This window comes from Galleria mellonella, unplaced genomic scaffold (assembly GCF_026898425.1).
Source record: "Galleria mellonella isolate WM207_F2 unplaced genomic scaffold, CSIRO_AGI_GalMel_v1 utg93, whole genome shotgun sequence".
NCBI lineage: Eukaryota > Metazoa > Arthropoda > Insecta > Lepidoptera > Pyralidae > Galleria > Galleria mellonella.
Genome location: NW_026442176.1, coordinates 752,092 through 765,364, shown reverse-complemented (window position 1 = coordinate 765,364; position 13,273 = coordinate 752,092). Strand labels below are relative to the sequence as shown.

General features: G+C 33.7%; 1 protein-coding gene across 1 annotated transcript in view; it reads right to left on the bottom strand.

Moving 5' to 3' along the window:
- The window catches only part of LOC113516835 (piezo-type mechanosensitive ion channel component), a 67,019-nt gene that overhangs the window by 22,963 nt on the left and 30,783 nt on the right, over window positions 1-13,273 (bottom strand). Inside the window, exons 17-31 of the mRNA XM_052902594.1 lie at window positions 12,764-12,891; window positions 12,137-12,160; window positions 11,952-12,102; window positions 11,305-11,484; window positions 10,625-10,794; window positions 10,418-10,550; window positions 9,376-9,603; window positions 8,334-8,572; window positions 7,650-7,835; window positions 7,091-7,280; window positions 5,425-5,576; window positions 5,051-5,214; window positions 3,754-3,804; window positions 3,313-3,357; window positions 1,652-1,767 (exon numbers count right to left, since the gene is read on the bottom strand). Coding sequence (XP_052758554.1) covers window positions 1,652-1,767; window positions 3,313-3,357; window positions 3,754-3,804; window positions 5,051-5,214; window positions 5,425-5,576; window positions 7,091-7,280; window positions 7,650-7,835; window positions 8,334-8,572; window positions 9,376-9,603; window positions 10,418-10,550; window positions 10,625-10,794; window positions 11,305-11,484; window positions 11,952-12,102; window positions 12,137-12,160; window positions 12,764-12,891 — 2,157 coding nt within the window. The remainder of the gene's footprint in view (window positions 1-1,651; window positions 1,768-3,312; window positions 3,358-3,753; window positions 3,805-5,050; window positions 5,215-5,424; window positions 5,577-7,090; window positions 7,281-7,649; window positions 7,836-8,333; window positions 8,573-9,375; window positions 9,604-10,417; window positions 10,551-10,624; window positions 10,795-11,304; window positions 11,485-11,951; window positions 12,103-12,136; window positions 12,161-12,763; window positions 12,892-13,273) is intronic.

The window sequence follows — 13,273 nt, the reverse complement described above, 5'->3', positions numbered from 1 at the left end:
CCAAGATATTTGGGTTTAAGTAGCTATACTATATAGTATACTATATAGTAGTATACCTGCACGAAATGCCTCAAAACATTTGTGTTTTCAATATATTAGATGCCTAATATGGTCCTCTGTCGCATTAGATTCTTACACGTTTGGAGAAATGTGGTCATACTGAGTGCTAGTTTTTTTTTTTTTTTATATACCACAAAGATATTAAAGCATACAGTGTGATAATAAATAGTCATTGTAGTCTATGGACGCCTGTTACACCAGGAATGTCACGTGCGGGTTACCGGCCATAACGGCATTATTCGATAAATGCATCTAGCTACTTCAGGATTATAGTCATGATATTATTTATTTTAAATATATTATAACAAGATTTAGGATGGCTAACTCGACATTACTTACACATTCATTCATTTCATAGACGCTATAAATGTTTGTTTACATTTTCAACTGAATTTATTGAAACATTATGAAGTCTAAGGTTTACCTCAGGCGGATAGGAGAGTGGATAACTGCCGAGTGAGAGTTGGCGCGCCGATCGCACAGCAGGCGCGGACGCGCGGCGCAACGATACCGCACGCTTTAAATCCGTCTTGATTGCTGTCGACAGCAGCTGCACCCGGGCCAAGCGGGAATGTATGCTTACCTCACTACACGCAACTTGCTCTGTCTCTTTTAGCTATTTCATTTTTATACGGAGAGTTTAACAAACCATTCATATCAAAATCCGTTGCGTGGTTTAAAAGAAATAAGTAGAGAAATATACGCTGACAGCGGATTTGTTTTACATCTACTATTTAAGAAGTACTTTTTAATTCGGATAATGAGATCATTAGTACCGTCACATTTTGTTTTATTAAACTTAAAGACAGAACAAGCTACGTATTTTACAACATTTTTTGTGCAATAGTTATTACAAAACAATTGGGTTAGTCACCTTAAGCTGCGACGAGGCATTTGAGTTCGATACAGTAAGCGGCATATATATCATCATTTTTATAAATATCCTTTAGGTATAAGAGGTAAGGGTAACATGCGATATACACCCAGGACAAACACAGGGATTGCTAACTCATTGCTTTTTGTCATGCTATCCAACCCAAACCCCTTCAACTTCGTACAATGCCCAGATTATAGTTTTAAAGATGATTCAGTACCCTTATTTTTGAACTATATGTAATTATTATTAAATTCCCGTTGTAAGGGTTTTAAATTATATAAACTATAACACCTATTAAATTGTATGAACCATGCTTTCCACAACCACAGTAACGAAGACATGATCCAGAAAAATGTACTAATATATCGAGACAATTGCCTAATAAACATTTCTAACACATATGACTTAATTACGTTCACAACCTAGACATCACTTAATATCAACTATTTCGGATTCGATTAATATGTCAACTAGCTAAAACTAAAGGCGGCGACGAACGCAACTACAAAACTCGTGTTCAAGCATACAATTCGAGTATGTATGTGTTATGATTATGATTATACAAAAATCGCTGGTACGCGTTTAAGCAGAGTTGCGTATGTAGCCAGCTTTAACATGCGATATTTGGAATAATTACAGTAAAACTACGTAAAGTAACGATTTGATCTTATGTTGAGCGACAGACAGCTTATCTGGAAAGAGATAAAAGCATACCTTCCCAAAACCCATTTCTTTAGGAGCGTCTTCATCAGAACTGGAGTCTTCATCTTTCAAGGGCACTTCGGTGTCATCAAATTCGTCGAACATGTAGTAATCTCCGGAACGCACCGCTATAACATAATTGATATTTTAATTGTATATTCAAATAATGTATTAGTGTAACTAGATTTCATAAAAAAATCAGTATTAAATATGTATTTTGTATATTTATTCTTATTACACAATTGTATACATTAGCTAGCAAATTTTTTGGTTCTTAAAAAATTAAATGAAGTCCTAATTTTTTTTTTTTAATAGCTGGCATATTACGCATTACTCAATCAAGAAATCCTTAAGTTTATACTAAGACGACTAAGTTCTTACTTTGAAGCTTTTAAAATAATTAGTGTAAATTGTGTTAAAATCAAAACGTTACTATTTTAAGTATTGCAAATTTATTATCTTTAAAGATTAGACTTGGATGACTGAATTGCGATCCCAGATTATAATTTTCACATCGCATTTTATCATGCTTTACTTGAGATGACATTTTATACACTTATAGAATATTTCAGCTTCAAAAAATATCAATATTGGAAGTATAAAATTTATCACTAGATACATACTGCATAATAATATTAATAAGATATTTGTATAGATCAGAATAATTACCAGTTATTAAAAAAATAGATTTCTCTAGTTACACCAATACTTAATATGTATACATAAAACTAAAAGCCGTGGATGTGTATCATATAAAAGCGATTAGTAGTCCCACACAACATGCAATGTATAATTCAAAATCAAGCACAATGACATTCACTTATCAGAATATGGAATGATGACAATCTACAAATAAAAAAAAAACTTCCTAATAGCTAATTGCATTTATGTAAACAAAATGTCTAACTTAACATTTGTCAATCCCTGTAATATGTACATCTACATTTATTCAGGAACATTAATATACATATGCCGATATATTTTAATTTTAAAATAACAGCCACAATTAAACCAACATAAATAATACAAAAATAATCGCAATAAATAATCGTCGTGATATAAAATGTGGAAAATTAGGGAATATATTTATTCATCTAATAATTAATATATCATTATCGAATATTAATTAATAATATCGATGGTTAATATCAATAACATGAAATCTAGTAGAAATTTGACATAAATGTAAGCATATTTTTCAGCCAATTGAATAAATAACAATGATAGATATAAGATTGTGAAGTTGACTGTGTGATTACTTTTAGTAAAACTATATAGGTGTGTGGAAAAGTGAGCACAACAAAATAAAGAAACTACTCTATAATGTTATACCTAACAATATATAAATATGTGAATGTCGTATGAAATTATACAGTGCATGGAAACATAAAACGAGAAACATGCAAAAGTTGCAGCAATCAAAATAGCAGAAAAGTCGTGCAAAGTCTTAAGCATAGTGCGCAAAGGCGTATTCTGTCTTTTATTTTACAAAAATATTATACAATTTATTTACATTTAAACATTGAACCGTGTACAAAATGTTTCAACCAATTACAATCGACGTAGTCAAGACAGTTCCCGCCGCAATGCTGTCTAAATACGAGTATCAACCAAAGCAGATTATGTTAGTGAGGCACAAGATTACTGCAGACGGATTCGTTTCTCAACGTTACCCTTCTGATGGCTGGCGGGCTGCTTGTACGGTAGTCTGTCTCGCGCTACAAAGAAAGGCATAGCTCAACACCACAGGAAACAAACCGGTTTAGCGTTTGGACAGACTTAAAGCTACTAGTTATTAGTATAAAATTCGCAGTCCAATTGTAACCCATCGGAAAGTTATCGGAAAGTTATTATTGTTGAAGCGCATCGCTATTATACTCATTTCTGATAGTCGCAAACATAGATCGGTATTAGCTCTATCCTTTTCTAAAGTATCTGACTCTATATTAGAAACAGATAAAGCTTTATATAATTGTAATTATTTAATTAAATAAACCTAAAAACGAATTTGGAATACATATTTGTCTTTTGTTTATAGCGACTATCATAGTACAATGACTGGACATGACAATGAGTAGGAAACACCACCAGCCCGGGCAACAATACGAATATACCTTCGTGTCTTCTCGTGAATACTCGACGTCTAATTGGACTTGATTCACTTCCTAAATGAGTAAAAAAAACATCCATAAGCGTTTGTTAGATTTAAAAACACACAGAACTGTAATATAATGCTTTACATTATTTACATGGTGAAACATGTAGTGTATTTTCACTGGCACATTAATTAAGGCATTTGCCTTATAATCGAAATTACCACGTACTTAGATATGCCTTCTATTCGCGCTTTAGAGCGTTATTAATTACGAACGTTTTAATGATAAAATATTTAAGAGTTGAACATTGTTATATCTACACGTATGGCTTTTTTCTCCGAGCCTGCCATAATTAAAAGAAATTCGTATATGGTTCATAATCTGTAATCTGCAACATACAGACTTATGAATAGAAATTAAAATTTCTAAGGAATACACGGCATCATGTCCAGGAGAAGGTTTCCCAGGCGAACATAGTTTTGTCCATACATCTGCTACACCACTGTTCTCATTTTTCTTTTGATATTAATAAGAGCATATCTCAATAAGTAGCAATCGTTAAAATAACACAAAGTAAAAATAATAAGGGCATATCTCAATAAGTAGTAATCATTAAAACAACACAAAGTACTAAGGGTGCTTCCATGGAAGTAGTTACAGGTATGATGGGAATGTGGCTCCACGCGGCTCGACATGGAAACGATGGAGGGTCGACTCATCACGGTGGGGCTCGCCACCGTGTGACGACGTCTGATCGGCGGCGGGGAGAATACTGGATACGATTCCTCTGGACTTTGCGCCCGAGGGAGGAGTTCCGAGGACGGCGGTGATTCGAAGGATATTCTTCGAGGTTCGAGGTATGCGTCTAGGGATACGGTCATGAGGGCCGACGAGGGTGACGGTGGTCCACCCTGGGAGCTCGGAGGAGGGAGGACTGGTGTAGGCTGAGGGGGTGAAGTGTGTGTGGGGGATGGAGGAACGGATGCTTCGGATACTGGAGTATGGAAGCCGCGTGGCGAAGCCGCACTGTCTGGTGTGTGGAATCCTCGTGATGCCTCCGAGTCGCCGTGCACTAACGGCACCTTCTCCGATCGCTGGGTCTCTTCGTCCTCTTCAAGTTCAAGAATGCATTGCGAAATATCCAATAATAAATAAAACTGTTCTTTCTTACTTTGTTTTTGTTTACACTGGTTTAAATAAAAAAAAAAAATACTTAAATACATGTAGGATTCGAACCCACCAATAATCAATTATATAATAATAGAAAGTACGTCTATAATTTTTGTATTGTCTATATCAACTTAAAAAGTTTTACCTGTGTCATGTTGGTGAGGTTCTTTTGTCATAACGCCTTGTATTTTTTTCTGGTTAGCCTTTATCCTCTCCATTTTCACCTTTATCTTCTCCAATATCTTTACTTCCTGTTCTTCTTGTACCTGCATTTGTTTTTGCCGTAACTCTTCTATCAATTCCGCACCTCTATAAAATTGCAAAGCAAACTGATTAGACAAACATGAACCATTAAATAAAACAAAAAAGTTCCACTATATAAACTAAATCAATGAAAGAATATACGTTAAAAATATATTAAAAAAACGGACGATAACGTTTAATTTTACGTGACTAAATTTTTAATAGAAATTTATACAAATAAGTATATATAATATGAATGAGTTGTTATCAATTCACCTTGATGCAAGCACAGTAGTGGCTTTACTCTCGTCAATGACTCTGTAGAAGTAGTAACTGTGGAACAACCGCCGCTGCAGTATGAGGAAGGCAAAACAAACGCCGTCCCACGCGAGCCCGATGTCCTCTTGCGGAACCGAACATGTTGCCTCCTATATAATATATTCTTTTAGACACTGACATTTAAAGAATCTTTGTAAGTTCCTACAGCAGTACGTATAATATTATAGTATAGCATAGATTTTTTCAGGATCAGCAACATGGCATTTTTTTTAAAGGCAAAACAGGCATAGATATAATATAATAGATACTCTATTGCATAATAACCGCTTACTATCAGGCGGTCCCTATGTTTGTTTGGCATTCTTGTTGCATTATTAAAAATATGTATTTTCTCAAACAGAATTTGATAGAATCGAGTGACAATAATTTAATATTTTGTTACAGAAAAAAAAAAAACACGTACTAGGTACACTGTGAAAATCAATCGTCAACGTGGAGTAAATTAATCGTTAAAACAATTATCAAAATAGTATTGGCGGAAGATATAAGGTACTAAAAAAAAAGATATAAGATACTAAAAAAAAAACAATCGATATAACAACGAAATCGAAACTGAGTACATTACACTTTAATCACGAATGGCAATGCTTTACGAGTACCACATTTTTCATCCTGCACTTTTCCCATATCTATTTGGGATCAGTGTAATATATATTCTTCTTCCATTTATCTCTATTTGCAGTCATCTCACTGGTCACACTAGTGACTAGTCTAGCTATGTCATCTTTCATACAGTCCACAAATGTATAAAGGGTTAAATTTTTAAATACCCTCACATTTATGAAAAAAAAAATACTCACACCATATCAATATCATAAAATAGATATGAATATGTGCAATATAAGTTGACGTTATATACTGATATATAATTTATAAACAAATTATATAATGAGTGTCCTTTATGTAATTTTCACTCAAAATACTTACCTTCTTACTGCTCTAAGTATCTTTAGTATCTTTTATTAATTTTATAATGACACTTAAAACCAGTTCAGTCACATTGTTCTAAAGTAGTCAAATATTATTAGTAATAAGTATATAACATTATTAATATATATTTATATAACATTAATATATCAGTAACATACAAATATTACAGTCTATATTGAGTACAACATCAATCACTATCTTCCAATAACTCATCATATTCGAATAATCCAAATATCGTTGAACTCTTCAACGTTTCTGGACACGCGATTATGTACTCAATATGAATTTCAAAGTTCCACAAAGTGCTAACAACCACCAATATATGTAACATCAAAGCTGCATACCATAAAATAAATTTTGACAAAATAAAGAGATCGCCTGAAACCAGAGTTATCCATGTTATTTATGTAGCTGATATTGTCTTTATAGTATTTTATTACTAATATATTTAACTAAACGTAATACAAACTTTAGTTTTAGGCGATTTACTCTCTGATTTTTTTTTTAAATACACATACATTAGTATACACATTAATCAGCGTGTGTTAATCGCTGTGTTATCTATGTGCCAATTAGCAGCTTGTATTATAAATATTATAATATAAATATAGTTACATACGTGAAGAGGCGGATCTAAGAAGCGGCCACAGAACTAAGTCATATTACTTACTACCTTATTGTAATCCATCTTGAGGAACCGTGCTATATTCCCACCAGCAAATTTGTCGACGCATCCTATGCCCAGAAGTTGCACGAGCCAGCATGCGTGATTCTGCATCACAGTGCTGAAGATGCAGCCTGGGATTTGTAGCAATGCTTTTACTACCACCACTGATATGTTGTATCGAAGTAGCCACGACCACCTAGATAAAAGATAACTTGTGAGAAATGTGACCTAAAAGCAGAAACATACACCAGATACTAGCCCTACAAAAAAAAAAAAACAAGAACTACTATAGCAACAAAATAAATTATGACTGTCATTAATTTATTAATAATCTCATTATTCTTATTTAATAACTATTTTACATCACTCTAAGATAATAAGTTGAGATTACAAGAGACTAAAAATGTATGTCATTATTACTTATACATTTTTATAACAATATAATTCTATAGACAACGATCTTTAGATAGGACACCATTTTTTTTAAGAACTTTTATTATTATCAAAAAACAGGAATAGATAAGGATTAGTAACATCGGTAAAATACTGTGACAATACTGCTTACCATTGCAAAATAGCTTCTTTAGGCCTCAAATAAAAGTCTGTCCCTTGCCAAAGGAAGATGAAGGAACCTATGAGGTAGCCCATCGAGAACAGGTTCACTCGATTAGTGCCCGTCATGAACATTATGGCGAGCGTCACCCAGAGCATTCCGAGGAATACCATACGTTTCAACACATCAAGCCATGTGCTGCAAATAAGGAATAATTTTAATTTATTAAAAACATAAGATTACGATGATATTTGTCATTTTAAAATGCCAACGTCGAATACCAGGATTTAGTCCCGAGTATTCGGCGTTGGCATATAAGTTATTTGTATACTAATAAGAAAGATAAACATATAATATTGTATTTTTTTTTAAATTAATTAGTTTTATTCTCAAGTAAGACAATTAAATTAAAAAAGAATTGAAATTTTATCAAGATTAAGATTATTAAGATTCTTTAATATTTTTCACTATAAATGAGTAGTTTCAGTTTTGGCCGTCCAAACAAATTTGTAACAGTCACCCTTATTTGTATGTAGATTTATAAAAAATGTTTGGTGTGTACTTGATCCTACTGCTTTATTTTTATTTAATAATATGCTATAACTTATCTTTTCTATGTTATTTTATATTTTACAAGTATTCGCGTCATCGTAAACAGTTAATTTGTAATCAATAAATTATTGAATAGTGTTTTACCTAACATTGCTAAGGAAGTCTGGCACGGGGTTGACAAAATTCGGCGTCTCCCAGTCCTTGCCAATATTCTCGCTGTTGGAGCCGCCCGGGTATGATTCACCTTGGATTTTTTCTATCTTGAACACCCGCAACTGCCGCGTGGCGAACAAAAGCAGGAAGTAATCGAAAACGAGCTTCATCGCGTGCGGCGGCTCCGCAGCGTATGGGAGGAATAGCCACGTCCGGATGTGTTTCATTTGCTGTAAAGAAAAAGTGTTAACAATTTTATATGAATAAAGGGATACAAGAGGGTAAAACCGCATGTACTCTGCACGGGCATTAGTACCATACTTCGGACACTACATATGGTAAATAGATGACGGCTGTACATGTGAAAATGTGTATAAACTGTTTCAAAAAAACTTGATGAAAATGTAAACAAATTAATAAATTGACCTGATCTAAATTCAATCTAATGATGTCCAATAGTAGTAATTATTTTCAACAAAACTAGATTACCTTTTTATTAAGATTTATCGAAAAAAAAAAACTATAAATACATATTTAGTGGTTCTTTTTGAATGAACATATTTAAAACACGGGAATTAGTTATGTCAGTTTGAGGAAGGGGACAGGAAATGGTCATACTATATTGAATAGTACTATAATACGCCTTTTTTATATAATATTTTACTCTTACATTATATAGATAGAGCATCGAGCCTTAAAAACGGGTCTTCTTTTTGTCAGCTAATTGTCAAATTAGCTGATTCGTTTTTTTATTAGTATTCTAGGTATATAATTATGCATAAAATATATTTTGATGTATTATTTAATAATAAAAATAAGTGTTTACGCATTAAAAAGATGCATAAATTATAAAACAAAATAAATAGAAGTTATAAAGGAATCACTTATAACTATTTATCATGCAAAATTGTATGAAAAAGTCCGTTTTTCTCGAAGCATTTCTATGGAGGAGACACTATGTATATATTTTAAGATTTTACTATATTTTAGTAGTATTTCACCGTCACGTGACCCAAACTATGCTAGTACTTACCTGCGCATCTCCACTCCACGGGTACTGGATACAGAACTGCGGCAGGAAGCCGACAGCGAGCACGTACTGCGCGGGCACTAGCACGGTGACGCACAGGCAGAAGGCGGCCCACACGCGGGCCTGGCGCGCGCGCCGCATCGACACGAGCGCGAGCAGCCAGCCCGCGTACACCACCGCGTACACGTCCATGCGCGACCCGATCACGCCCATCAGGCACATCAGGGTTATCTGTAAAGTCACATATCACAATCCACTATTGAATTTATTTGTATTTTTTTTATGAAATTTATGACTGTTTTTGAACTGTTTATGGAAAAGGTAGAGAATCCCTATTATAATAAAAAAATTGTATCTCACAAAAAAAAAATCGATTACAGAACAATTGTGACAGAACCAGTTATTTTGATTTAAAAACTATAACTACCGAATCGATTTTCAATGAAATTTTTACTGAACCAATCTGTAAGTATATCGTTTGAAATAAAAAAAAAGATTTTTCAAATTGGTTTATAACTGGAGTAATGAGGTATCAAACATAAAAAATACAACCGAATGGAGAACCTCCTAAAAAGGAGGTTCAAGAAGATTTGAAGTCGGTTGAAAAAGAACGTCAATTGATTACATGATAAATCTAATTCATATGAAAAGAATTTAGCCAAATTGATCGACACGTTTTATCGTGCCTCAAAATAGATAGATACTCTTTATTGCTTCCTCTAAAAGTTTACAATAGTAAACTTATTATAAATATAAACAATTACAAGAAATAATCACATTGAGAAAACAATGGGCGACCTTATTGCTAAAAGCGATCTCTTCCAGGCAACCTTTGGATGGAGAGGAGTAATTATAAACAGTTTGATCGGAGGCACAATGAAATTCTATTATTTCTTAATATAGAGTAAATAATAATATATATTATTTCAAAATATGTTATTTGTAAACAATTTTAGATTTAGAACCGATGATTCCCCGTATATATCTAATATTATCATAGCCAAACTGACTTCATAAAATAGAACTATACTAGATAATTCCTTACCTCAACTCCAAATTTATAGAAACCATAATTTATTAAATATTTTATACAGTGGATCATATCTATATCGGCTTCTTTCCGTGTTACTTCCGGGAACATAACCTTGTCTTTGCCTTTTGGTAGTAGACCCATTTCCCTGTAAAAATATATTAGAAATTATTAGTACGTAATTACAAAAAAAAAAGTTTAATTAATGTATTGAGCACAAACCGTTTCGATTGTTGTCTGTACGTGACGAGGGAGTAGAAAGTGAACACGGCTATTAGACCAATGTATCCCTTAAGCAGTACGACTAGAGGACGAGTGCGGCGAGCCTTCATGAAGCCAACCCACTCAGCGTTATTGTAAGTCGTTACATTCATAGTGTCATTCTCACCAACCTAAAACATACGACCACAATACTATAGAATAATAGTAAAACATATCAGATACCATAGATTATAAAAACCATATATCTAATACATCTAAGGGGGGAAAGGGATTGTTAGTAATGGAGAATGAGAATCCCATTGCTAGCAATATACCCAACCAGGTCGACCTCCACGCGGTTCCCCCTGGAAACTATCTTGGGTAATTCCTGATGAATTCATCATGATGGGCTAACTGGCTTGTTTTCATTCTCATCGATCACCCTTCACTGGTGCCCCGCCAGCGTATACCGTTAGCGCAGGCGAGCCTGCCATTCCGTTTTCACCCATCAAAAACTGGGAACTGTTTGAAGCAAAGGGACCGTGGAAATAAATCACTAAAATAATAATCAATATTCAAAATAAAATTTACACGGTGAAAATTTGATGTGCGTATTCTCATTCTTAAACATAAAATATATGATAGAAATATAATCATACTAGACAATTTCCGCAATTAATACTCGTATACTGAGAACTCACTGTACTACAATTGACGTTGAAAAAGTCATGTTTGATGTATTCGATCTGATACACCATCTTAGCCATGAGGTAGATGCTGATAAGTGTAGATATCAGCAGTACGCAAAACCGTTGCTTCCTCGCGCTCAGCCAGAGCGCCGGGCAGATTATCAACATTATTGGCACGTGCATGGCGCATACCTGGCAATAACATCGCGAATGTTAGTTCACACACACTAAATACAAGATGTCAAATTTATGTTTTCAGGAATATTATTAAGATTTTACAGTTGGGCTTATACATAAATTTCATTTTGCATGCTTTAATTATATGTATTGTTATAGCTATTCAAAAGGTTCTTTGTTTATATAAAAATATAAAATATTAAAGGCTATAAAAAAGCTAACAAATACAGGAAGCAATAAAAGAAATAGTTTTGTATATTGAAAAGATTATTAGAAATTTAATTAATAATATCTTATTCTAAAAATTGTAAGTGTCACTTAGATACGATTTTTTTATACAACTTTTTTTTTTTGTATAATAAAAAAGATACGAATCATAAATATTACAAAATCTGCCTGTCCCGAGCTCGAGGCCTAATTACACCTACGTCACATCATAGTCATAGTCATCACCAGTAAAATTATTATTGAAACAAACTAACATTAAATACGCTGAGTAGCATGAGCGCCAAAAATATAATTTTGACGAGATGTATGTCGAGATAGATGAAAAGTCTGTCAGCGAATATGTGTAGCTTTAGGCGCACGTCCTCATAATGTGTTGAGAACCCATTTGCGCCATCCCGCATCCGTCTTGCTCTCCCCACCACCACCCGTCCTCTCTGACACAGCGTACGACCGTGATGGTTTCCTGTAAGTCATATTGTTTTTAGGTAACTTCATAACGAATATCTAAAACTTTGTGTCAATTTAAATTTTCCGATTCACTTTGCGGCAAGTAAAAAGTATGATAAACGAAATCAATCCAAGTGAAGAAAGATATCAGACATATCATAGTAAAAAGAGTGTCATTATATTTTTAAATCATTTCAAATAGCTGGCTGTTCTCAATTCACTATATTAAATATTTTGTTTATGGTGGTACGGGGTATCGTTGCAATTGTGAATCAGTTTTGACAATTTATTTTGCAATTAATTGAGTTAAATAGATCGAATAAAAACACGGTTAGTGTTGTGTACAGAAACTATCAGTATAGGGGCACAATTTGTGCGATGTGGGACGAGTGGGTAGAAAAAAATACTTCTGCTTTAGAAGCAGAGGTATGACAACGCTACGTCAGTCTATTCATGACCATGGCTAGTATAACTTGATCGGAGCGTTTAGATAACTTAGGTAAATTATCATAGTTTACCTAAAGGATCGTGTTAATTCTCAACTCTTATAAACTATAATAGAGTTTAGTCCTATATTATTATCATTAAAGTTACTGCCATCCTTGCGTTGTCATCGTACCTATGAAGCGATCGTCTAGCGGCGGTGTTTATGGAAGACACATCCATAGAATTTTCAGCTTCTGTGATACTTCTATCATCAACCTCCGCTGACCGTGGCCGCTCCTCTTCAAACGGTAGTTGGGGGAGCTAATACAGACAATAATAAATTTTAAACGAAAACCATGGAAAGAATTTTCTTTCCAATAAATGCTTTATTAGCAAGAAATTCATAAAAAACGCAAAAGAATTATTTTTTTGTCACTAAACATACATTGCGGAAATTAAACCACCATAGCATTGGCATCCTGTAGTAGCCGTTGTATGGTGTCACATCATACAAACTTGATAAAAATAAGACCTCATCATAACAAGTTATCATCGTTCTAGTTCTGGACATGTCCTTACGTATTATATAGCTTACAATTATCACGTTATCCAAATGGCTTGGTACAGATTTTTTTAATTGATCTTGCTTCATTATGTGGTCGACACAATGTGTACGACATCCTGATTATAAAAGAGTGATTAT